Source organism: Mustelus asterias, chromosome 20, assembly GCF_964213995.1.
Source record: "Mustelus asterias chromosome 20, sMusAst1.hap1.1, whole genome shotgun sequence".
Classification (NCBI taxonomy): Eukaryota; Metazoa; Chordata; class Chondrichthyes; order Carcharhiniformes; family Triakidae; genus Mustelus; species Mustelus asterias.
Window position 1 is genome coordinate 66,260,341 of NC_135820.1, and position 24,716 is coordinate 66,285,056.

General features: G+C 47.9%; 1 protein-coding gene across 3 annotated transcripts in view; it reads left to right on the forward strand.

Moving 5' to 3' along the window:
• Window positions 1–24,716, forward strand: part of lama5 (laminin, alpha 5) — a 297,320-nt gene that overhangs the window by 128,407 nt on the left and 144,197 nt on the right. For all 3 annotated transcript variants that reach the window (XM_078236714.1, XM_078236713.1, XM_078236712.1), the window contains exons 7-13: window positions 5,601–5,716; window positions 10,562–10,680; window positions 12,470–12,560; window positions 12,676–12,810; window positions 15,698–15,757; window positions 20,342–20,482; window positions 21,893–22,030. In XM_078236714.1, coding sequence (XP_078092840.1) covers window positions 5,601–5,716; window positions 10,562–10,680; window positions 12,470–12,560; window positions 12,676–12,810; window positions 15,698–15,757; window positions 20,342–20,482; window positions 21,893–22,030 — 800 coding nt within the window. The remainder of the gene's footprint in view (window positions 1–5,600; window positions 5,717–10,561; window positions 10,681–12,469; window positions 12,561–12,675; window positions 12,811–15,697; window positions 15,758–20,341; window positions 20,483–21,892; window positions 22,031–24,716) is intronic.

Consider the following 24,716-nt stretch of genomic DNA (forward strand, 5'->3'; position numbering starts at 1 on the left):
GTAGGGATTCTATGATTCATTCTGAAATCAGTGTGCTGCCAATTTTTATTGCTGGCAGGGCTTACTCAGCAATGTAGGGCATGTTTTCAAACGAACACCATTTGCCCACCATAGACAAGACATGGTAAAAGTATAATATATTTAAGTGCAGACAGCTGGTTAAGCATAATGGAGAACTGGCTTTGCTAAAAGCTGCAGATCTTACAAATCCATAATGATCATGTTTCGTGACGCAGCCAAGCATTAAATAAAGTTACCGTGTTGTAATTGTCTGCTCTGATACATAGAGTGATAGAGGTTTACAGCATGGAAACAGGCGCTTTGGCCCAACTTGTCCATGCCGCCCCTTTTTTTTAACCAGTAGGCTAGTCCCAATTGCCCGCGTTTGGCCCGTATCCCTCGATACCCATCTTACCCACGTAACTGCCTAAATGCTTTTAAAAAGACAAAATTGTACCCGCCTCTACATGAAGATGGTTTGTGAATTTGCCTGATAACCACATCGGTCTGTGATCAATGTGAACCTGACTGTGAGCATTCTTCAAATGTTTGTTTTGTCAAATAGAAATCGTAAATCTTCTGTGAAAAGGGAATTATCTCTCCTCGCTTTTCTGAGCTGGCCGGCATAGACACTGCCGGGGCGGCACGGTAGCACAGTGGTTAGCACTGCTGCTTCACAGCTCCAGGGACCTGGGTTCGATTCCCGGCTTGGGTCACTGTCTGTGTGGAGTTTGCACATTCTCCTCGTGTCTGCGTGGGTTTTCTCCGGGTGCTCTGGTTTCCTCCCACAGTCCAAAGATGTGCGGGTTAGGTTGATTGGCCATGCTAAAATTGCCCCTTAGTGTCCTGAGATGCGTAGGTTAGAGGGGTTAGCGGGTAAATATGTAGGGATATGGGGGTAGGGCCTGGGTGGGATTATGGTTGGTGAAGACTCGATGGGCCAAATGGCCTCTTTCTGCACTGTAGGGTTTCTATGACTCCTCTCTCTGGGTGTCCATGATGGTGCTTTAAAGTCAGAACCTTGTTTACGAGGGAGATGCAGCCATGATGTGGAGATGCCGGCGTTGGACTGGGGTAAGCACAGTAAGAAGTCTCACAATACCAGGTTAAAGTCCAACAGGTTTATTTGGCAGCACGAGCTTTCGAAGTCTCAAGCTCCTTCATCAGGCGAGCTCGCCTGACAAAGGAGCTTGAGACTCCGAAAGCTAGTGCTGCCAAATAAACCTGTTGGACTTTAACCTGGCGTTGTGAGACTTTTTACGAGGGAGATGGTCAGAGCCAAGATGGGAAGTGGAACCACAGGTCCTGACTTTGGTGTGCAAGATATGTATTGTTCTGGACTGTCTTAGCTTTGTTTGCGGTTTCAGTCATTACTCATGGGGCAGCTTGTTCAAAGTGTTGGTGGTTTTTGTGATGGGTGTGGCAGTAAAGAGCCAGACGGTAAAGGCTTTTGATGTGAGGTACAGCTAGCTTCATTGTAAATGGAAGGTGCGCGTCAAGTTAAACCTTTTAATCTCCTCTTTCTGCCGCCGCCCCCCCCCCCCCCCCCCCCCCCTCTAAAAGAGTGGTCTCACAGTGTTTCCAGTGTCAGTGGTAACGCCCTTGCTTGTTTCACAACACGAGGTAAAACCTGAATCACTCGGTTTGTCTGGGAGAAGAACTGAGCAGGCAGTCTTTGATTGTGAACAGATGTTTAAATATAAACTTTCAAGCCCACACATCTCCCCCTTCGATTATAAATGAGAACATAAAATGTAGCTCATCTCCCACGTAAATACTGTTCTTATATCGTGCTAGATCTCTGACTTAAGTTTAGCTTTTCTATAAAATGTAGGCGTTCAGACTATTTGTGTGTGTGTACTGAGATGCAAGAGGGCAGAGCTGGTGAGTTTAAAACCAGAAGACATCAGAGCAGAAGTAGGCCATTCGGCCCATCGAGTCTGCTCCGCCATTCAATGAGATTATGACAGATCTGATATGATAATTCTCAACTCCACATTCCTGCCTTATCCCCATATTCCCTTACTGATTAAAAATCTGTCTATCTCTACTACTGTCTATCTTTAATACATTAGTGAGCTGAAGTGTACACTGACTCACTTGGAGCGGAAGAACCTTAATCAATGTCCGGATCAGGTTGAAGACGGGCAGAAGGTTAATCAGTGGAGAATTAGTCATAACATAAGTCAGGCATGTTAAGATTCACATCCGATTCTCTGCCATTGAGTGAGGCTCCTAATGCTAGGTGCATTATTTTTTTTTAAATGTATTCCTTTCTGAAAGTTAGGGTGGCATGGTGGCACATTGCTGCGTCACAGTGCCAGGGAGCCAGGTTCAATTCCCGGCTTGGGTGACTGGGCAGATTCTCCCCGTGCCTGCTTGGGTTTCCTCCCACAGTCTGAGAGACATGCTGGTTCGGTGCGTTGGCCATGCTAAATTCTCCCTCAGTGTACCCGAACAGGTGCCAATGAAGTTACTGTGAAAATCCCCTAGTCGGGATTGTGGCGACTAGGGGATTTTCACAGTAACTTCATTGCAGTGTTAACGTAAACCTACTTGTAAATAAAATTTAAAACTTAAAAAAAAAAGCAAAGCCAGTACGCAGAGTGGATAGGCCAAGCCTTTAATCCATCTCCTTGCTTGCTCCAAAGACGGATTCAAATTGAATCCAATTCACGGTTCCCACAAGAGACATCCAAGATCCAAGCTGACAGGAAAATGCATTGCGTTTGATCTGATGCTTGATCTTAGCCCAAAGGCCGAGAAGTGATGCCAAGTGCATTATTGCCTCCGAAAACCTGTCAATTCTTCACTATTACTCACCCAAACAATAGGAAAACATGTTGACCATGGTTGGCTGAGGAGTTGAGGTGGTTGAGACTGAATATGTAACTATTGCATTTACCATTTAGATTCTAGTCTCATTTCAAGAAGATTTGAGGAGCCCTGTAGCCTTTATTACACAAAATGTAAAAAACACAAACCAACATTTAGTGACAGAAGATTGATGATGGAACCACTGTGGTAATCTCTAAATTCTTTGCTTTTTCTACTCTGCAATAAACCCAGCTAATTATCTTTGTTTAGTTTACCTGAGATTTTCCATTGTTCCATATGAAATCGGTTTCTGGAATCTAACTTGAGGGCAAGGGTTCACCAGTCTACAATTAAATGCTAATAGTTCCTATTTTAAGTGACATCTGGTGAAAATGTAAGAGCACTGCTTAATTTTGTATTCGTATATAACAATCCATCATTCTTCATGGCATCCAACAGGTACAGGCTTTGCCTGCCCTACACAGAGTATACATTCCCTCTCAATAGAGATATATCTCAATGGTGGCACAGTGGTTAGCACTGCTGCCAAGGACCCGGGTTTGATTCCCAGCTTGAGTCAATGTTTGTGCGGAGTCTGCACGTTCTCCCCGTGTCTGCGTGGGTTTCCTCCGGGTGCTCCGGTTTCCTCCCACAGTCCCAAAGACATGCGGGTTAGGTGCATTGACCATGTGAAAATCTCCCTCAGTGTACCCGAACAGGCGCCGGAGTGTGGTGACCAGGATATTTTCACAGTAACTTCATAGCAGTGTTAATGGAAGCCTACTTGTGACACTAATCAATTAACTTAAAACTTTAACTTAACATCTTACCTAAATCGAGAACATTTAAGCACTTTTTAGCAAATATCAAAGTTTATTGAGTTCCAAAGGTGCACAGGGGTTTAGCTGGAGTTTAATAAGCTAAAGACATGCTGCTTTCCAGCACAGAGGTTTGCTCAGCTTGCTCTTCTCCATGTTACACAAAACCTATCAGCACGTTGACTTGCCAGGTTATCTGAAAATGAAAGGTAAAAGAGGGAAGTTCAAAGGAGACGGAAGAGGCAAGACTTTTACACAAAGGGTGGTAAGTGCCTGGAATATGCTGCCAGAGGAGGCAGTACAAACAGATACAATAATGATGTTTAAGAGGCATCGTGACAGATACATGAATAGGCAAGGAATAGAGGATATGGATTGTGTAGAGGCAAAAGGTCTTTAGTTTAGGAAGGTTTCATGTGTCAGTGCAGGCTTGGTGGGCCGAAGGGCCTGTTCCTGTGCTATACTGCTCTTCGTTCTTTGAATGAATCCTAGCCTCAGTGATAGGCCTGGCTTTCCAAGTTGGCTGATCAGGCATTAGAAGGTGTCAAATGATGTTATAGACCTACTGGGCTCAGGTGATGCTGTGGGAAGAGTTGACTTGGGTACAGTTCTCTCCTTCCAAATGTTTCATTTCTGAGTCAGCTCATTCCCAAAGGATGTTGTCTCCCAATCCCATCCACTCCTATGTACCTCACCATAGGGGATAATTGTTCAGTAGATAGTTGACAAGTGCGGGTGTAAACTCTTGCTAAGTGAGTACGAGGTATTCCTCACCAGTGACATTGTGAGAAATGTGACCGATCATAATATTTTTGAGTGGATTTCCATCATGCTCCCGACCCAAATGTGGGCACAAGAAAACTTGAAGGCAGGAAAAGACCTTGAGTTCCAGTGAAGCATATCCTCTATTATACTGCAAACTTTTCGCCAGCAACTAGCACAGTGGCACAGTGGTTAGCACTGCTGCATCACAGCACCAAGGACCTGGGTTTGATTCCCAGCTTGGGTCACTGTCTGTGTGCAGTCTGCACGTTCTCCCCGTGTCTGCGTGGGTTTCCTCCAGGTGCTCCGGTTTCCTCCCACAGCCCAAAGATGTGCGGGTTAGGTGGATTGGACCACATTAAATTGCCCCTTAGTGTCAGGGGGATAAGAAGGCTAAAAGTGTGGGGTTACAGGGATAGGGCCTGGGTGGGAATGTTGTCAGTGCAGACTCGATGGGTTGAATGTATTGTGGGGATTCTATGATAATCTATGAACCAGTTACAATCCTGAAATGGTTCTATTTCCAGTACACCATCTGGCAAATAATTCCAATTATTAATGTTTCTGAGAAGTTGCTCAATTTGCCACTGTCACTTAGCAATCAACTTTACAGTAAAATGTTGAAGAAATTCATTTTACTTCCACATCCTTCAGCTGAAGCTACCTACCTTCAGTTGAGATTTTAAACTCAGCCTCGTCTGCTGATTAAAGTGGACACTTAAAAAATCCTATGTCAATATTCAAAAAATAGTGAATTAACAGGCATAACATTATTCATTGTACAACAGAATTCATTCGATACGAAGCACTTTCATGATTGAGGTATGTGATAAAGTGCTATCTGGGGTTCCCGCTTATTCAAATATTTTAGCATAGAATCACAGTGCAGAAGGAGCCATTCAGCCCATCGAGCCTGCACCGACAAGAATCCCACCCAGACCCACTCCTCATAACTTACCCTGCTTGTCCCCCTGACACTAAGGGGCAATTTAGCATGACCAATCAACCTAACCCAAACATCTTTGGAGTGTGGGAGGAAACCAGAGCACCCAGAGGAAACCCATGAGGAGAACGTGCAAACTCCTTTTGATTTAATCGCTTTTTCCTAGACGCTAATATTCGATAGCTCACAATTATGAATGGTGGAAAGGAGTTTATTGGTATGTAATTAACTCTTAAATCATTTGTATCTCATATTCTCAGACTGCAATGTGATTGTCAACACAATACGTGTGGCGGGTCTTGCGATCAGTGTTGCCCTGGATACAATCAGCTACCATGGAAACCAGCTACAATAGACAGTGCAAACGAATGTGAACGTAAGTAATTGTGTGGAATTTTAATAGAGGTGGAAATTAATCTTGGCTGGTGTGGGATTGGGCACCTAGTATCTGCACTGCCATGAGTTGGATATTAGACAATGGTTAACTGCTGATACCCATTTTGTACTATTGCCTGAGACAAATTTCCATCCTGGTGTATTTCAAAATGTTCACTCTCACTTCATCCGTATTGGAATTTTCTTGCATAATTCTTAAAGAATCATAGAATCCCTACAGTGCAGAAGGAGGCCATTTCGCCCATTGACTTTGCGCCAACTCTGACAGAGCGTCTTACCATGATCCACCCCCCTGCCCTATCCCTGCAACCCCACATATCTGCCTGCTAATCCCCCTAACCGACACATCTTGAGACATTTGGCATGGCCAATCGACCTAACCTACACATCTTTGGACTGTGGGAGGAAACTGGAGGAAATACACACAGGTTAGAACGTGCAAACTCCACACAGACAGTCACCCAAGGTTGGAATTGAACCCGGGTCTCTGTCACTGTGAGGCAGCAACGCTAACCACTGTGCCGCCTGTTGAATTCTGTGGAAAAAGAAGGTTGGTATGATATTACTGGAGGGATGTCCTTTATTGCTTTCGCAGTTTCCACTAGGGTTACAACACATTGCCAGAGGCAGATTCAATCGTGGCTTTCAAAAGGGAATTGGCTAGTTGTCTGAAGAGAAGTAGTCTTGCTGGGTTGTGGTTAATAGTTGGGAGAGTGGGGCCAGCTCTCGCAGGGAACTGGCAGGGAAACAATGAGCTGAATGACCTCCTCCTTTGCTTTGACCACTTTATGGGTCGGAGGCGATTGATTTAGCTTCCAGTTTACTTTGTTGAGCCTAGTCCCCACCCAGCTTCACTCAGCGAGTGTACAGATGGGTCTTATGCACACACTTGGTTTTTGAAAGGAAATTCAGAAGCAAACATTCTCTGTTTTTATGTTCATAGGCTCATTACTTTGAGCTGTTTGTGGCTTTAACACTCCTGTAATCTCTGAGTCACATCCCAACAGGTGGAACCTTACCTCCTTACCCTGTTTGTAGGTGGCACTATTGTTAATGAGGTCATTCATAGTTCAGAGCTCTTTAGCTTTGTTGGCTACAGGCACTTTGGTTTCAGTTGAGAGCAATAATCCTGAACTACCTGTTCCTGGTGTCTGATAGAGGGTGGCCTCTGCTCTTGTGTCTGGGTTTGTTCAGTGCAATCAAAGGAACAGATATACACCATCGTGTGAATACAGAGAATTTGCTTTATACAGTCTCCCAAGTTTTTAAATTGCCCGCTTGCTTGTGTTCTTGCTGAGATTCATTTACTAACCAGTGAACTAGTAACTAAATGACTCAAACATTAACCTGCAAAGCCAGTGGTAGTGGAGGGATTTGTTATTCGTAGAACCCGATTTTACCATTGTGTCGCGCCCAAAAACGGGCGTGAAAACTTGGTAATGCCAGGCATGAGGCGATTAGCGCGATCCGCGATCTCTGGAGTCGGGCTAGATCATTCTCTGGTGAGGGGTGGGGGGGGGGGGGGGGGGGGGAGAAGGGGTGAGGCCCGTCGTTCTCTGGTGGGGGGGCGGGGAGGGGGGTAGAGAGAGAAGGGAGGCTGGTCAGATGTATCTCTGGTGGGGGGGAGGGAGGGAGGCCCGATCATTCTCTGGTGGGCGAGAGGGAGGAGGGAGGCCAGATCATTCTTTGTTAGGGAGGAGGGACGCCCAATCATTCTCTGGTGGGGGTGGAGGAAGGAGGCCAGATCGTTCTCTGGTGGGTGGGGGGGAGACAGGCCAGATCGTTCTCAGGTAGGGGGGAGGGAGGCGGGTCAGATGTATCTCTGGTGGGGGTGAGGGAGAGAGGCCCGATCATTCTCTGGTGAGGGGGGAGGAGGAAGGCCTGATCATTCTCTGTTGGGGGAGAGGGAGGAGGGAGACCAGATCATTCTCTGGTGGTGGGGGCGGGGGGTGGGTGGGTGGAGGCAAGCCAGATGGATCTCTGGTGGGGGGGCACCAGGGGGGTCCGCTACCACTCTGCAGGTGATCAGTGGGGGGAGGCGGGGATGGGGGAGGGGAGAAGGGGGGCGGAGGGTTGCGATCGATCTGGGTAGCGGTGGGGGCGTGGGTGGATAAGGGGGATGTTGTGGGGTTAGCGATATCTGTGGGGGCCATCGCTCCCACTTTTTGCTCCCGGGCCACTTCATCGGCCTTTTGCGGCCCGGGAGCAATCTGACAGGAATGTGTTTTCAATTTTTTTTTCACTGCTCATGTGCAGTTCAAAGCTCCGATCGGAGCTGCAGTGTTTCGGGCACAATAAGCCCCGCCCACAGCACGATTCAGACTCACAATTTTTTTTTCAGGCTGAGTGCGTATGGGGGCTCTGAGAACAGGTTTCCAAGTCAGATCTGAATTGCGCCCAGATTCAGCACTTAGACTCAAAATGGTAAAATCAGACAAATAGGGCCTGATTTTACCATTTTCATTCTAAGTGCCGAATCTGGGCGTGATGCAGATCCGACTTAGAAATCTGCTTTCAGGCGCCCCCATACGCTCCCAGCCATCTCCAGTCCCATTCGCGCTGTGGGCGGGGCTTAGCACGGCCAGAACGATCGGAGCTCTGAACGGCACATGCGCAGTCTGAAAAAAATTTGAAAAAGCGTGCCCGTGTCAGATCGCTCCCGGGCCGCGGAAAGCGGAGAAAGTGGCCCAGGAGCGATGGTCCCCACACACATCACTGTCCCCTTATCCACCCCCCCCCACTACCCACACACATCACTGTCCCCCTTATCCACCGCCCCACTACCCACACACATCACTGTCCCCCTTATCCACCCCCCCCCCCGCAATACCCACACACATCACTGTCCCTCTTATCCACCCCCCCCGCAATACCCACACACATCACTGTCCCTCTTATCCACCCCCCCACTACCCAGACCGATCGCCACCCCTGCCCCCCTCCCCTCCCCATCGATCGCCGCAGAGTGGCAGCGGACCCCCCTGCCCTCCCATCAGAGATCCATCTGCCCCCCCCCCCCACCAGAGATCCATCTGCCTCCCCCACCAGAGATCCATCTGCCCCCCCCCCCTCCCCCCCCACCAGTGAGCGAGCGGGCCCCCCCCCGCACGAGATACATCTTACCCTCCTCCGCCCCACCCCAGACAACAATCAGGCCAAACCACACCCCCCCCCCCCCCCCCCCCCAGACAATGGTCTGGGCTTCACCCACCCCCTCCAACCATACAACGATCTGGCCTCACCCCCCCCCCCCCCCCCCCCCCACACCCCTGGACAACGAACTGGCTTCACTTCGCCCCCCTCCCAAAGAATGGTCTGGCCTCACTCCCCCTCCCCTCCAGAGGAACATCTGACCCGCCTCCTCCTCCCTCCCCACCAGACAACGATCAGCCCTCCCCCCACGACCAGACAACGGTCGGCCCTCCCCCCCCACCACCAAACAATGGTCGGCCCTCTCGCCCTCCCCCCTCGCACCCCCCCCCCCCCCCCCGCCCCGAGATACATCTGACCCGCCTCCTCCTCCCCCCTCCAACCAGACAACGATCTGACCTCACTTCCCTCCTCGCCCCCCCCCAACCAGAGAATGATCTGACCCGCCTCCCTCCTCCCCCCCCACCACTGATCTGAGTCAGAGAGCCGTTGGAAACACTGAACGCGCCCTTTAGAAGCTGGAGTGTCCGTTTCAGACTTTCATTTAGCAGGTCCATTACGGCGCGGTTCCGGATTGCCAAACGCGGTGGTAAAGGGGGAAATGCTGATAAAGTTGGGCGGGCAGTTCATTAATTCAATTTAAATGCATGTAAATACATTCAAATCGTTGTTGCGCCCGTTTTGGGCGCGAATCGAATCGCCACCATTCCTGGGTTTCGGTAAAGTGACAATCTGCACGGGTGCGGATCGCGATAATGGCCTCTCACCTGACTTTACCATGTTTTGCAATGGTAAAATAGTGCCCATTGAGTCAGTTTAGCAGATTGGTTACAAGTGCTTCCCCGTTAAGCTATTTTAGTTAAAATCATCTAAATAACATTTTTAGAATGACACATTACATGCAGAAATAAAACCCTTTCAAATCCAAAGCATTTGTTTCCCTATGTGTTTTTCTTTGCTAATCTGTGAGCTGTCAAGAGTATATATCAGCGCACGGTTTTGCCAACCACTGCGTTACACCAGGTATGATTTCAGCCTCCAATATCATAGAATCTCTACAGTGCAGAAGGAGGCCATTCGGCCCATCGAGTCTGCATCGACAACAATCCCACCCAGACCCAATCGCCATAACCTCACTTATTTACCCTGCTAATCCCCCTGACACTAAGGGGCAATTTAGAATGGCCAATCCACCTAACCCACACATCTTTGGAGTGTGGGAGGAAACTGGAGCACCCAGGAGAAACCCACGCAGACACGAGGAGAATCACCCAAGGCCGGAATTGAACCCGGATCCCTGGCGCTGTGAGGCAACAGTGCTGACCATCGTGCCACCAAGTTACACACTATCCTGATATGAACAGTTATCACCATTCCTCCATTGTCACTGGGTCAATATCCTTGAACTCCCTTCTTATCACGGTTGATGAACCTACACCCTGCAGTTCAAGAAGGCAGCTCATCATCAAGGACAATTCAGGAGAGGCAATAAATGTTGGTCTGGCAAGCTACAACCACATCCCAAGAACAGATAAAAGAAAATTATCAGAAAAGGTTTATCATTCTGTGCAGTGAGTAAATAACCTTTTCATAAATTGAGTTGTGCAATGTCACAGGCAAAGGGATTGAATGCAACCTGAATTAATCAATTTATCATTTAATATTCATTCCACAGCCTGCAATTGCAATGGCCACACCTTTCAATGTGTGTATGACCCTGAAGTTGCTGAACGCAAAGGGAGCTTGAATCGGCATGGTCACTATGAAGGAGGTGGCGTCTGCATTAATTGTGAAGTAAGTACCTGCATCTTGTCCAGGCTGCACTTCCGATTGATTCTGTTTCTGCAAACAAGGCATCTGTGAGAAAGTTGACAGTATAACTTACAACTGCAGATAGTTCAAATCCTTTTGTTAAGATGCACAACAGGGAGTCGAACCTGTGTCCTGTACCCGGGACACAGGTTCGACTCCCGGCTTGGGTCCCTGTCTGTACGGAGTCTGCCCATTCTCCCCGTGTTTGCATGGGTTTCCTCTGGGTGCTCTAGTTTCCCTCCGCGGTCTGAAAGATGTGCTGGTTAAGTGCATTGGCCATGCTAAATTCTCCCTCAGTGTACCCGAACAGGTGCTGGAGTGTGGCGACTCGAGGATTTTCACAGTAACTTCATTGCAGTGTTAATATGAACCTACTTGTGACTAATAAATAAATTTAAACTTTAAAGAAGAATTTTATAAGAAAATCATTCACTGCAAGCTTTTGACAAATTAACTTCAAATCAACAAATCACCGCACCATTTAACCAAAAATCGTCTCCTGTATGTGGGGAAGGGAGGGGAGCAAAATTGAAAATGTGAAGTTTGAGGTGACCCGATACCTCAGTAGGTTGGGGACCGTGGTACAATGGCATAACAAAGGGACAGCCCTGTTCCCAATGCCAGATTCACCAAAACAGGCAATCATGGGTAGAGGCCCCAATGCCAAAAAAATTCTGGAAGGACAGTCATTCCAGACTGCTCTCTCACACACCTCTTCTGGTCGCCACATTATAGGAAGGACGTGAATGCACTGGAAGGGGTGCAGAGGAGATTCACCAGGCTGTTGCCTGGGATGGAACATTTAAGTTATAAAGGGAGGTTGGATACGCTTGGGCTGTTTTCTCTGGGGCAGAAAAGACTGAGGGGCGACCTGATTGAGGTGTTCAAGATTGTGAGGGGTATGGACAGGGTGGATAGGGAGCTGCTGTCCCCCCTTAGTTGAAGGGTCAGTTACGAGGGGACACAAGTTAAAAGTGAGGTTTTAGGGGGGATTTGAGGAAAAGCCTTTTTACCCAGAGGGTGGTGACGGTCTGGAATGCGCTGCCTGGGAGGGCGGTGGAGCCGGGATGCCTCATATCCTTTAAAAAGTACCTGGATGAGTACTTGGCGCGCCATAACATTCAAGGCTATGGGCCAAGTGCTGGCAAGAGGGATTAGGTGGGCAGATCAGGGCCTTCCATGCATCGGTGCAGACTCGATGGGCCAATCGATCTGCACTGTAGAATTCTGTGATTCTGATTCTGTGATTCTTGCTCGTCCGTGAAGAGTAGCGCGTATGGAGGCCTAGAAGAGCCTGGATCCAGGAAAACCAGAACTGGACCAGAAATTTGACAGGAGTGCTTGGCTCACGGTTGATGAGATATTGGTGGAGAGGTAGATGCCCTATGCTTACTGCCCACTTCAAGACATGTAAAGTGACGATGAGAAATGAGAAAGAGCAGCTCTGAAGAAGAGTCACACAGACTCTCAACGTTAACTCTGTTTCTCTCTCCACAGATGCTGCCAGACCTGCTGGGTTTTTCCAGGGTTACCTGTTTTTATTTCAGATTTCCAGCATCTGCAGTGTTTTGCTTTGATTGATGCGAGAAGGGCCAATTTGAGTTCCTCTTGGCAACGTCCAAGACTGATGGCCAAATTAGAGAAAAAAACACAAAAATCCTTTCCCTTTGACAGTGGTTTTCTCTCCCTACATTCTGCGGGACTGGGTTTCCAGTGAAATGAGTAACAATAACATTTTAATTGTTAAATTATTTCCTGTTTTATCTTCAAGCGCAACACTGCTGGAGTTAACTGTGAGCGTTGCGTGCGTGGTTATTACCGGGCACCCAGTGTGCCCGCCGATTCTGTGGAATCTTGCCTCCGTAAGTTTTATTATTTACACAGTTTGCTTATCATATTTCTTCGGGGGAGCGGGGGGGGAGGTGGCATGGGCCGGGAGTTGCAGCACTTGAACTGACGTGTTTCATGTTGTTCCAGCTTGTAATTGCAATTCCGAATTTATGGAAGATGCCTGTGAAGATAACACAGGCCGCTGTTACTGTAAGTACAATTACGCCGGTGAGAACTGCAACCACTGTGCTGAAGGATACTATGACTTCCCCAACTGTTACTGTAAGTATTCTGAATACAGGAGGCGGTCTGTTAATTAACTGTTGAGATTTGAAGAATGCTTTCCGTTTAAGGCAGTGTTTTAAGATAGAGCTAAAATGTGATCGCTCACTGGGGTGGGGCGGGGGGGGGGGGGGGTGTTCATAGCAGCAGTTTCGGGACCTGCAGCAGGTTAAGCTCCTAGATCCTGGTGCAGTCCTAGTGCGTCGCGGTGGTACAGTGGTTAGCACTGCTGCCTCACAGCATCAGGGACCCAGGTTCAATTCCTGGCTCAGGTCACTGTCTATGTGGAGTCTGCACATTCTCCCCGTGTCTGCGTGGGTTTCCCTCGGGTGTTCTGGTTTCCTCCCACAGTCCAAAGACGTGCAGGTTAGGTGCATTGGTCGTGCTAAATTCTCCCTCAGTGTACAGGCACCGGACTGTGGCAACTAAGGGATTTTCACACTAACCTCATTGCAGTGTTAATGTAAGCCTACTTAAGATTAATTTTTTAAAATTACTTTTGGCTAAAAGGTCCTTAGTCCCCTCCCTCTACAGTGATTAATATATCGTTTGGTTTGATCCAGGCCAGCTTGGAGCTCTGATTCTCATTCTGTATTTTCCTGGTTTTATAGAGGCCTCCAGAGCACCAGGTTGTCTGCTGGTGAAATTAAATGAACAACATTTACCACTTGGGGGAATTCCCCAAGTATTTTGTCATTAGGTATTTTTGAAGTGGTATCAGGAGTGTAATTTGTGGAGCAGCCATCTCCAAGTCTCACACAGCAAGATCCCGCAAACTGCCATGAGAGAATGATCCAGTCTCTGGCTTTCCTTGGGCAGAGTCTTGTGCCCTCTCCCTCAGTGAGTTTGGTGGGTATTTAATCAGACAGGAGGAGGTTGGGTGGTGATCCTTCCACCTTCCCACCTCCATCCTGGTTAAGTCTGTGGCAGGAAGGCCCACTGAAGGGCCTCATCTCCTTGCTGCTGGTATTGATCCAGCAATGAGCTCACCATGCAGGGAGCACAATGAGAAAACTCTTGACACACAGTGCCTGATTGAAGAGCCCAGCATCGGGAATGGCAGGAGGAGGGCTGCTGAAAGCCAACCCCTTGCCCTTGCTGCTAACCTCCTTCCTCCCATCTTCCCTCAACCTTATCCCCCGATCATCATTCACCTCGTGCCTCAGTCACTCCTCAATCTGGAGCCTTGGGTGGATGCAGTATTAACAGCAACCACCGCCTCCCCAGTGGCATTTCTGTGGCCTCTGATTGGTAGGTAGCACTTGGCAGGGGGGAGGGGAGCGTCTGATCCTGGAGGTCCTTGTTCCCACGAGAAGGCCCATCGTGGCCTGTGAAGAGCCTGACTGGTACTAGATGCATGTATAGTTTCACACTCCAGTGATTTGAATACCAATATCTGGTCTGATACTCCCACTGCAGTACTGAAAGGAGTGGGAGCTGCATTGGAGTACAGTAGTTGTTAGCCTTCGACTGAGATGTTAAATTGGGGCCCTGTCATGTCTCATGTGAACGTAAAAGATCCCATGATGCAACTGCTGGCCTAGCCAGTGATGCCCATATCTGTGAAATAATAAATTAGAAAAATCAACTATGGCTGGGTCACAAACTAGAATTCCTTCCCTGACAACACTGTGGATGTACTGTCACATGGACTGCAGCGGTTCAAGATGGTGGCTCACCATCACCTTCTCAAGGGCAATAAGGAATGGGCAACAAATGGCGGCCTGGCCAGCCACACCCACATCTCATGAATGCGTAAAAGAAGTATTTTGAAAAAGAGCAGGGGAGTTAACAACAATGTATTGGCCAATATTAAAAGGTAAAGTTGCCATAGTCCCAGATGACCATAAGCTGTGACTGGTAGTGCTTTAACTTGAGGATCATCACACCTCAGTTGAGGGGCAAGCTTGAGAAGGCAGGGCCTTCATGAATAACCTCAGCCAGTATGGGAATTTAACCCATGCTATTGGCATCACTAACCGCCTGTCCAACCAACTGAGCTAAAAATATTAATCGCTTGGTCAACATTGTGTTTTCAGAAAATATAAATATATTTTCATAGAATCCCTACAGTGCAGAAGGAAGCCATTCGGCTCATCAAGTCTACACCGACCACAATCCCACCCAGGCCCAATCCCCATAACTCCACGTATTTACCCTGCTAATCCCCCTGACACTAAGGGGCAATTTTACCATGGCGAATCAACCTAACCCGCACATCTTTGGAGTATGGGAGGAAGCCGGAGCACCCGGAGGAAACCCACCCAGACACGAGGAAAACGTGCAAACTCCATGCAGACAGTCATCCAAGGTCAGAATTGAACCTCGGTCCCTGGCGCTGTATTTGTGGGAGCTTGCTGTGCACATATTGGCTGCCAGGTTTCCTATATTACAAGACTTGCTCTTTAAAGAGCCTTCATTTGTTGTAAGGTACATTGAGACATCCTGAGATTGTGAAAGGAAGTCCTTCTTTATGCACACTTGGACTGATTTAAAACAAACATAATAGTTTGTTACTTTATAATTTTCCACGCACCATGTACCTATCTCTAAGAGTTTGAAGTTGACCTGTTCCTGGACTTCAGCAAATGGGAACGTTTAGCCAGATTTGAAAAGGAACAAGATAAAGACTGCTCTTTTGTTTACTGTATTTTTTTGTTAATCCAATTCTCCCTGAGGACAGATTTTAGCTCTTTGGTTGCAAACCAAACATCCTGCAGAAAGTGGCCCTTTGTTAAAGTTAAAAAAACTTTAATAAGTTTGAAATAAAAGATTAGTCAGAAACTGGGCTTCTGTCTTGCAACTTAAACAGATAAGTGTGTTTTTGACCTTATTTTGATCAGAAGATATCTGATGGGTTGATTAAGTTATGTGCTTTGTTCAACAGCTTTGCCAGTCGATCCCACACAATCCACAGGGGCCCTGATTCACGTGGGAAAAATAATAAGTAAGTCATAATAAGGTGTAACATGTCCCATGTGCTTTGTCCCAATTTCCATGCAGCATTGCAGCTTCAGTGTTTCATGGGCGATGCCATGACGACTGGGGAGATCCACAAATGCGGTAGTCACTTCTGTTTCAGAGGGATAGGAAGGATGCTTGCTGCACCTCTCCACCCAAGCTGAAATTGTTCGCAGGATCCAAGCCGGTTGGTGAAGTTGAAACCAAGGTGTAACTTTTCTTTGTTGAGAGCTTATTGACTTTTTTCGGTCTTCTAGCTCTTCTCCCACACATCCAGACCGCAGATTCTCCCACAGAAGTCCTAAGTGCTGAATTCGCAGTGAAACTGGTGTAAATCACGATTGCTTTTTCAGTGGGAGTTCGGACTAGAATCTCCCACAATCGTGAATATCATTAAATTTCAGGGGGCGGGGCCTATTCCTGCCCGGGAGGCTGAAACCAGCGGACCTCGGCGCATGCGCAGTGGCCCTGAACTGTCAGCCTCCCGTTTACTGGCCAGCTCAATCGCTGGCCAGCCCGGGACTCCCGCAGTACTTCCCCCTCCCCCCCTCCCCCCCCCCCCCCCTCCCGACCCCGCTCCCCCACCCACCCATGGCCCGATCGTGACTCCCCCACCCATTTGCGGGCCAGCCCTGATGCCCCGTGCCACCCCCCCCACCCCCACCCCACACACACACACACCACCCGCCCGCCCTGGAGTGCCCCGATCTTCTAACCAACCCCCAGCCCGCCTCCGATCTCTGGCCTCCCTCCTGCCCCATCGGTCACAACAGCAGAGTGGCAGCAGGACCCAAACCCCCACCGATTGCCCTTAGGCCCCACCCCTTTGGCACTTCTCCATGCCTGATGGGCAGTGCCAAGGTGCCCCCTGGGCATGGGCAGTGTCAGGGGGCACAGGGTGGCACTGCCAGAGTACCCATGCACTAGGGGCACCATCCCCCCCGCCGCCCAACCCCTTGGGGAACCCGATTGCATCCCCTTCAGTCCAGCGGGGTCGTCCCGATAGTTCCACCAAAGTGGGGAGTTAGTCTGAACCCCACTGGTGTGAAATATTCTTGACGGGGTGGGAGATGCTGGCGGCCCCGGAGAATTCAGTCCCGGGCCTGTTAATCATATTTTTAAAATGATGTAAAATATATTTAAAAGACTTGCTTGGTGTTCCCGCTGGTTTCTTGCATAGTTCCGACGGCGCCAGATATCCGGTGCTGGGAGATGCGCACACATTGGGAACACATGCGCGAATCGGCCAACGCACAATTCTCCCAGCCCGCCGCGCAAAAGAATTAGTGCAGCGTGATGGGGGAGTCCTCCCCGAGTGTCCAGCCATCTCCTGTTTATAGGTGCTCTCAAGTTCTTAATTAAACCAAGTTGTCTACCTGTGTATCCTAATAAGTAATATATTTATCATACCATGAATAGAAATGGGTTCTCAATGCTTTAATCATTGTGTGTGTGTGTGTGTGTGGGGCGCTGTGTGTGTGTGTGTGTGGGGCGCTGTGTGTGTGTGTGTGGGGCGCTGTGTGTGTGTGTGTGTGTGGGGCGCTGTGTCTGTGTGTGTGGGGCGCTGTGTGTGTGTGTGTGTGGGGCGCTGTGTGTGTGTGTGTGGGGCGCTGTGTGTGGCGCTGTGTGTGTGTGTGGGGCGCTGTGTGTGTGTGTGGGGCGCTGTGTGTGTGTGTGGGGCGCTGTGTGTGTGTGTGGGGCGCTGTGTGTGGGGCGCTGTGTGTGTGTGTGGGGCGCTGTGTGTGCGTGTGGGGCTGTGTGTGTGTGGGGCTGTGTGTGTGGGGCTGTGTGTGTGTGTGTGGGGCTGTGTGTGTGTGTGTGGGGTTGTGTGTGTGTGTGTGGGGTTGTGTGTGTGTGTGTGGGGCTGTGTGTGTGTGTGTGGGGCTGTGTGTGTGTGTGTGTGGGGTTGTGTGTGTGTGGGGCTGTGTGTGTGTGTGGGGCTGTGTGTGTGTGTGGGGCTGTGTGTGTGTGTGTGGGGCTGGGGCTGTGTGTGTTTGTGTGGCTGTGTGTGTGTGTGTGTGGGGCTGTGTACGTGTGTGTGTGTGTGTGTGTGCCTGTGTGTGTGTGCCTGTGTGTGTGTGGCTGTGTGTGTGTGTGTGTAGCTATGTGTCCAGTGGGAGAAAGAAGTGGGGAGAGGTACACCTTTATAGGTAAATCAGGAGTTCTCGCCGGCACTAAGTGCAATGCAGTTGAGATTGCTTGACTTCAGAGTACTGATACCTCTGTACCGAGTGGGCAGAAATTGAGGAATTCCTGAAATTTTCTTGCATAATTGCAGCAAGTGTCAACCTAACCTTAAAAGTCGCAATGGCATTTTTTGTTTACTGTACATTGTGTTTGCTGACCAAGGGTTGATAGACAAGGAGATCAGTGGTTTACAGTTACTTAGTAAATCATGTTCAGCTTTTAATATGTGGGAGTTTGGAATTCTGCTGGTGTTCATTCCTTATTCCACAATTCCATCCCTGTGTATTCTGGTCACTGAATAACTCAAATTGTGCTCTCAGTACATGAAAATTTCCAAGATTTTTTTAAATCAGTATTCACCGATTCTAGCTATGGATTTCCAACTTGCATGGAAAAATGGATATTTTTCCTCCATTTTCTCCTCTCCTCTCCTGATCCTTCACGGATATTAGCAATACCTCAGCCAAGCAACCATTCTTCATGTGAGGGCCTCAACATTGAGTAGATGATTGCAGTATTGCTGGTCACCACAACATAGTCCAAACCTGTTCTCGCTGATATATGTATACAAACCCGTGCCCTTTGTAGCATGGTTTGCTTAATTGTGTACAGGAGCAGAACCCGAGCTAATATTGTCTCCCCAACCAAGGAGTGGCACGGTGGCACAGTGGTTAGCACTGCTGCCTCACAGCGCCAGGGATTTGGGTTTGATTCTCGGCTTGGGTCACTTGTGGAGTTTGCACATTCTCCCCGTGTCTGTGTGGGTTTCCTCCGGGTGCTCCGGTTTCCTCCCACAGTCCAAAGATGTGCGGGTTAGGTGGATTGGCCATGGTAAATTTCCCCTTAGTGCCAGGGGAACTAGCTAGGATAAGTGCATGGAGTTATGGGGATAGGGCCTGGGTGGGATTGTGGTCAGTGCAGACTCGATGGGCTGAATGGCCTCCTTCTGCACTGTAGGGATTCTATGAGTGGTGTGGCTAATTGAAGAGCTCAGTGTTTCTTTGGCTGAAATTGAGTAACTGTTCAGGTTGAGAGTTGAATCTGGGACAGCGCTGAGGAGAGGTCATTAAGATAAGCAAGGGTGGACAAAGAGATTAGGCTTTCACTTGCAGGTGATACTAGATCTAGGGGCCTTATGGGGAAAGAAGGGTAGTCGCTCATAAATCCAATAAGGAGTTCAGGAGAATGTGACTTACCCAGAATGTGATTAGAATGTCTAGAAGGAGTAACTGAAGTGAATGACAGGGCGGCATGGTAGCACAGTGGTTAGCACTGCTGCTTCACAGCTCCAGGGATCTGGGTTCGATTCCCAGCTTGGGTCACTGTCTGTGTGGAGTTTGCACATTCTCCTCGTGTCTGTGTGGGTTTCCTCCGGGTGCTCCGGTTTCCTCCCACAGTCCAAAGATGTGCGGGTTAGGTTGATTGGCCATGCTAAAAATTGCCCTTAGTGTCCTAAGATGTGTAGGTTAAAGGGATTAGTGTGTAAAATATGCAGGGATATGTGGGTAGGGCCTGGGTGGGATTGTGGTCGGTGCAAACTCGATGGGCCGAATGGCCTCTTTCTGTACTGTAGGGTTTCTATGATTTCTATGACATTTAAAGGGAAACAAGATTCAAAACATGAGGGAGCAGGGAGTAGAAGGATAAGTTGATGGGGCCACATTAAGTTGTTTGGGGGGGGAACTTGTGTGAATCATACAATCCCTACAGTGCAGAAGGAGGCCATTTGGCCCATCGAGTCTACACCGACCACAATCCCACCCAAACCCTATCCCTGTAACCCCACATGTTTCCCTGCTAATCCCCTGACACTAGGGTCAATTGAGCATGACCAATCAACCTAACCCACACATCTTTGGAGTGTAGAAGGAAACCAGAGCACCCGGAGGAAACCCACGCAGACACGGGAAGAATGTGGAAACTCCACACAGACAGTGACCTGAGGCCGGAATTGAACCCGGGTCCCTGGCACTGAGAGGCAGCAGTGTTAACCACTGTGCCACCGTGCTGCCCCGTGAAGCATAAACACTGGCTTGTACTTGTTAGGCAAAATGGCCTATGTACTATGAGCACTTTGAAACTATACAGCTTTTGGTCTGTACATCTTGATAGTACACTGAGCAATAACGTCCCATATTGTGGGGAACCTAACTTTATTTTAAGGAAAGATTTTCTTCAGGGCAGTATTTCATTCCAACGTTACTTTTGGCTTGTAATGGAAAATGAAAAGAAATTGGGCCGTGCACATGTGAATGTGTAAGAATGAGTGTAAAATTAGACTGAATGATGATTCTGTAAAGAGGAGTGAGGTGGGGATTTTTGGGTGTTTCTCATTCTGCTCACTTGTACACCTGGCCGTCACTGCTGTTTCTCTTCACCTTAGACTGCGACTGCAGTGCAGCGGGAACCCAGAACAATGACTGCCAGCCAGACCTGAGCACGGGCCGCTGCAGCTGCAAGCCAAACTTCACCGGCCGCTTCTGTAATCAGTGCATGCCTCGTCACTTTGGAGCAAACTGCCAGCGTAAGTTACCCTTGCACTCAAAAGGAGAGCTTCATCTTATGCTAAGCTGCCACTCAGCATCTCACTCTGGTCTGTGCCTGGGATCTTAGAGAATTCGCTCTTAAAATGGGAAGTCAGGGGGAGGGGGGGGAACATTGCATGCCAATTCAAAAGAAAATAGAAATAGCTTTATATTGTGTTGCCCTTAAAGGGACAATCACCACAGTCTACTCTCAAAATTATGACAACACCTTGCATTCTAATGGAGGAAATTTTCCCATCTCACCCGTCACGGGAATTGTAGCAGGCGGGGGGGCGGACCATGCAAAGTTCCGTTGACTTCGAGTGGGATTTTCTGGTTTGGGGGCGAGCGTGGTTGGAAAATCCCAATGGACAAGATGGGCCAAATGGCCCCCCCCCCAACTCTGTGCCGCATGGTGGCACAGTGGTTAGCACTGCTGCCTCACAGCACCAGGGACCCGAGTTCAACTTCTGGCCTTGGGTGACTGTCTGTGTGGAGTCTGCACATTCTCCCCATGTCTGCGTGGGTTTCCTCCAGGTGCTCCGGTTTCCTCCCACAGTCCAAAGATGTGTGGGTTAGGTAGATTGGCCATGCCCCTTAATGTCAGGGAGTTAGTAGTGTCAATAAGTAGGGTTACGAGGATAGGGCCTGGGTGGAATTGTGGAATTGAGACCGAATGGCCTCCTTCTGTGCTGCATCATTTCTATGGTTCTAAAATATTCCAAAGGGCTCCACAGGTACATTTCCAAATGAAATTTGACATTGAGCCATTATGAGGACGCGGGAGCTGTGGCTTGGTCAAAGAGTTAGTTTTGAAGGAGCGTCTAAAAGGTGAGGGAGAGAGACAGCTTTAGCTTGGGAATTGCAGAGCTTAGGGTCTAGGCAGCTGAAGGCACAGCCACCAATAGCAACTTAAAGGAAGTAGGGAATGTGCAAGAAGCTAGCCTTGGAGGAGGGCAGAGATCGCAGAAGGTTGTAGGGCTAGAGGAAGTTACAAAGATAGTGAGGAGGTGAGACCAAACCAAGCTGGGCACAGTAAGAAGTCTCACAACACCAAGTTAAAAATACCAGGTTCCTTCATCAGGTCAGCGCTCCGAAAGCTCGTGATTCCAGATAAACCTGTTGGACTTTAACCTGATGTAGTGAGACTTCTTACTGTGTCCACCCCAGCCCAACACCGGCAGCTCCACCTCAAGCAAAGATGAGTATCTTAAGTCATGGCCCATTTCGACATCACTGGAGGTAATACAGTTCACCCAGTAAAATGCAGTCTACACCTGGCCCATAGACAACAAAATGGTGATAGCTTTGACATCCAGCATTTTCAAGCAGTTATCAGCAGGGTTTTTGGAGTTCTCAGTTTTATGACAGTTAATTTTGCTGTACTTATCATTCTTTCATGATTGTAGCGTGTCGCTGTTTGGGCCCAGGCGTTACTGGCGGGAGTTGCAACGAAGAGACTGGACAATGCTTTTGTCGACAAGGATTTGAGGGTTTCTACTGCGACCAGTGTGCCCCAGGCTACTTTAACTACCCACTCTGCCAACGTGAGTCGGTGCTTAGGTTTCCAACTTGTACTATTCTTTGCAGGTAGAAGAATACAGGAAATACAATGAAGTAAAACTATCTAAAATTCTCTTCAAATACCGAACATTAAAATAAGCCTTTTTTTGCTAGACTGAGATTAAGCAAAGCTATAAATATATATTACTGTCAGCAAAAGAATATGCAAGAAAATTATCATTTTCAACACACCCAGTGGAAAATCACATGGTGTACTTGTTAAATATTTTCTGAAAAGAATTAATAATTGAGCGACTTTCATTTTTATAAACCATATATCTGTCGTTAAAGAGCTATAGGTGCGGATTTGTTAATCGAAAGAAGAACTTAGATTCATGTCCTTGAACGATCCCAAGGAACTTCTCAACCAATGAATTACTTTTGAAGAGTTTGCTCAGAGCGTGATCGCTGAGATTCTTATCCCATGCTGGGTGCCAGAAACTAACGCAGATGTCCGGGGCTTGAAATATAATAAAGGGGTCCTGCATGGTCTATACAAAGTCTACTAGACTCCCCTCAAACACTAAGAAAATTAGGAGCCACTTCATAATGCAGCAAGGGTTCTTGAGTTGTAGTTAGCCATTCAATGACCGAAGGGAGTTCTCTACGTAAAATAAACTCTGCATTCCTGCACACTATCCCTTTCCCCAGACAGCTCTGCTTGCTTTCTCTTGTCTGCTCCTCAAAGCCCATCACCACCATTGTCACCCTCCTGCTGATGCTTAAAGGGCAGCAAGTAGCCACTGAACCATAGAAAGGTAACGGTGAAGAAAGAGACTATTCATCCCATTGATTTGATTTGATTTTAATTTGATTTATTATTGTCACATGTATTAGCACACAATGAAAAGTATTGTTTCTTGTGTGCTATACAGACAAAACATACCATTCATAGAGAAGGAAATGAGAGAATGCAGAATGTAGTGTTACAGTCATAGCTAGGGTGTAGAGAAAGATCAACTTAATGCAAGTTGTTAGGCACATTACAACCTTCCGGTCTCAACGTCGAATTCAACAACTTCAGATGATTAGCTCTACCCCACCTCAACCCCTTTCTTTTCATTTTGGTTAATTTTCAACTGCTGTTCTCTACCTTTTATTTCTTTATTGTCTTTCTTTATTTCTCTTCACCCCTCCCCACTCCTTCCCCCTTTTCTTCCCTTTTCCCCTTTGTTCTCCATTTTACTTCTCTCCCACCCATCTTCCCCCTCCCCCCACATCTTCATCTGTCACAGCTTACCCTCTGATTTCAGCTTCTCTGCGGTTTGGCCTTTCACACCTTCCATTCTCTCTGTGGACTGCCATTAGCAGCCTTTCCCCTTGTTTGTGTGGCTATGACTCATCTTTCATTCCCTCACCCTACAGTACAAATATCTCACACTTTCTATACCTTTTAGCTTTGACAAAGGGCCATCTGGACTCGAAACAAAATCAATTTTGACAAAGGGTCATCTGGACTCGAAACGTCAGCTCTTTTCTCTCCTCACAGATGCTGCCAGACTTGCTGAGATTTTCCGACATTTTCTCTTTTGCATTCATCCCATTGTGTCTGCCTCCAGAGTAGAAACTCACCTGATGAAGGAGCAGTGCTCCGAAAGCTCATGATTCCAAGTAACCTGTTGGACTTTAACCTGGTGTTGTGAGACTCCTTACTGTGCCCATCCCAGTCCAATGCCAGCATCACCACATCAGAAAAGGAAAGAAACTAGCCACTCATTTTAGCCCTCGCCCTTCACTGCTTGCTGCTACTCGAAGTTCTACTTCTGTCACTGCTGGCATATCATTGCCTGATAATTATCCAACAACAACACATATCTGTTTTTATAGCATCTTTAACATAATGAAACATCTCAGGATGTTTCACAGGAGTATTATAAATTGCAGAATGACACCAAGCCATGTAAGGAAATGTTAGATCAGACAATCAAAAACTTGGGCAAATAGGTAGATTTTAAGGAGTGTTTTAAAGGAGGAAAGTGAGGTAGAGAGGCGAAGGGAACTTCAGAGTCTGAGACCTAGATAACTGAAGACATAGGAATTCTTGAGAATCCAGAATTGCATAAGTGCAAATTATCCTGGAGAGTTGTGGGGGTTGAAGGAGATGAATCTTAAGTTTTTCCTTCAATCAATAAATCCGCACCTATAGCTTATTAACTAGATATATATGGCTTATAAAAATGAAAATCACTCTGTTATTACAGAGGGGCAAAGCCACGGAAGGATTTGAAAACGGGGATGAAGATTTTAGATCTGTGATGTTGTTCAACCAGGAGCCAGTGCAAGCCCCTCAGTGAGCTCTGGGGTGAGGGGGGAATGGGAATGGCTGTGAATTAAGAAATGGGCTGCAGACTTCTGAATATCCTCACATTTAAATAGGTTAGAATGTCAGTAACCAGAAGGGCATGTGTTGGATAGTTGAGTCTAGAGGCAACATGGTGACACAGTGGTTAGCACTGCTGCCTCACAGCGCCAGAGACCCGGGTTCGATTCCGGCCTCGGGTCACTGTCTGTGTGGAGTTTGCACTTTCTCCCCGTGTCTGCGTGGGTTTCCTCCGGGTGCTCCAGTTTCCTCCCACAGTCCAAAGATGTGCGGGTTAGGTTGATTGGCCATGCTAAATTGACCCTAGTGTCAGGGGGATTAGCAGGATAAATGTGTGGAGTATGGGAATA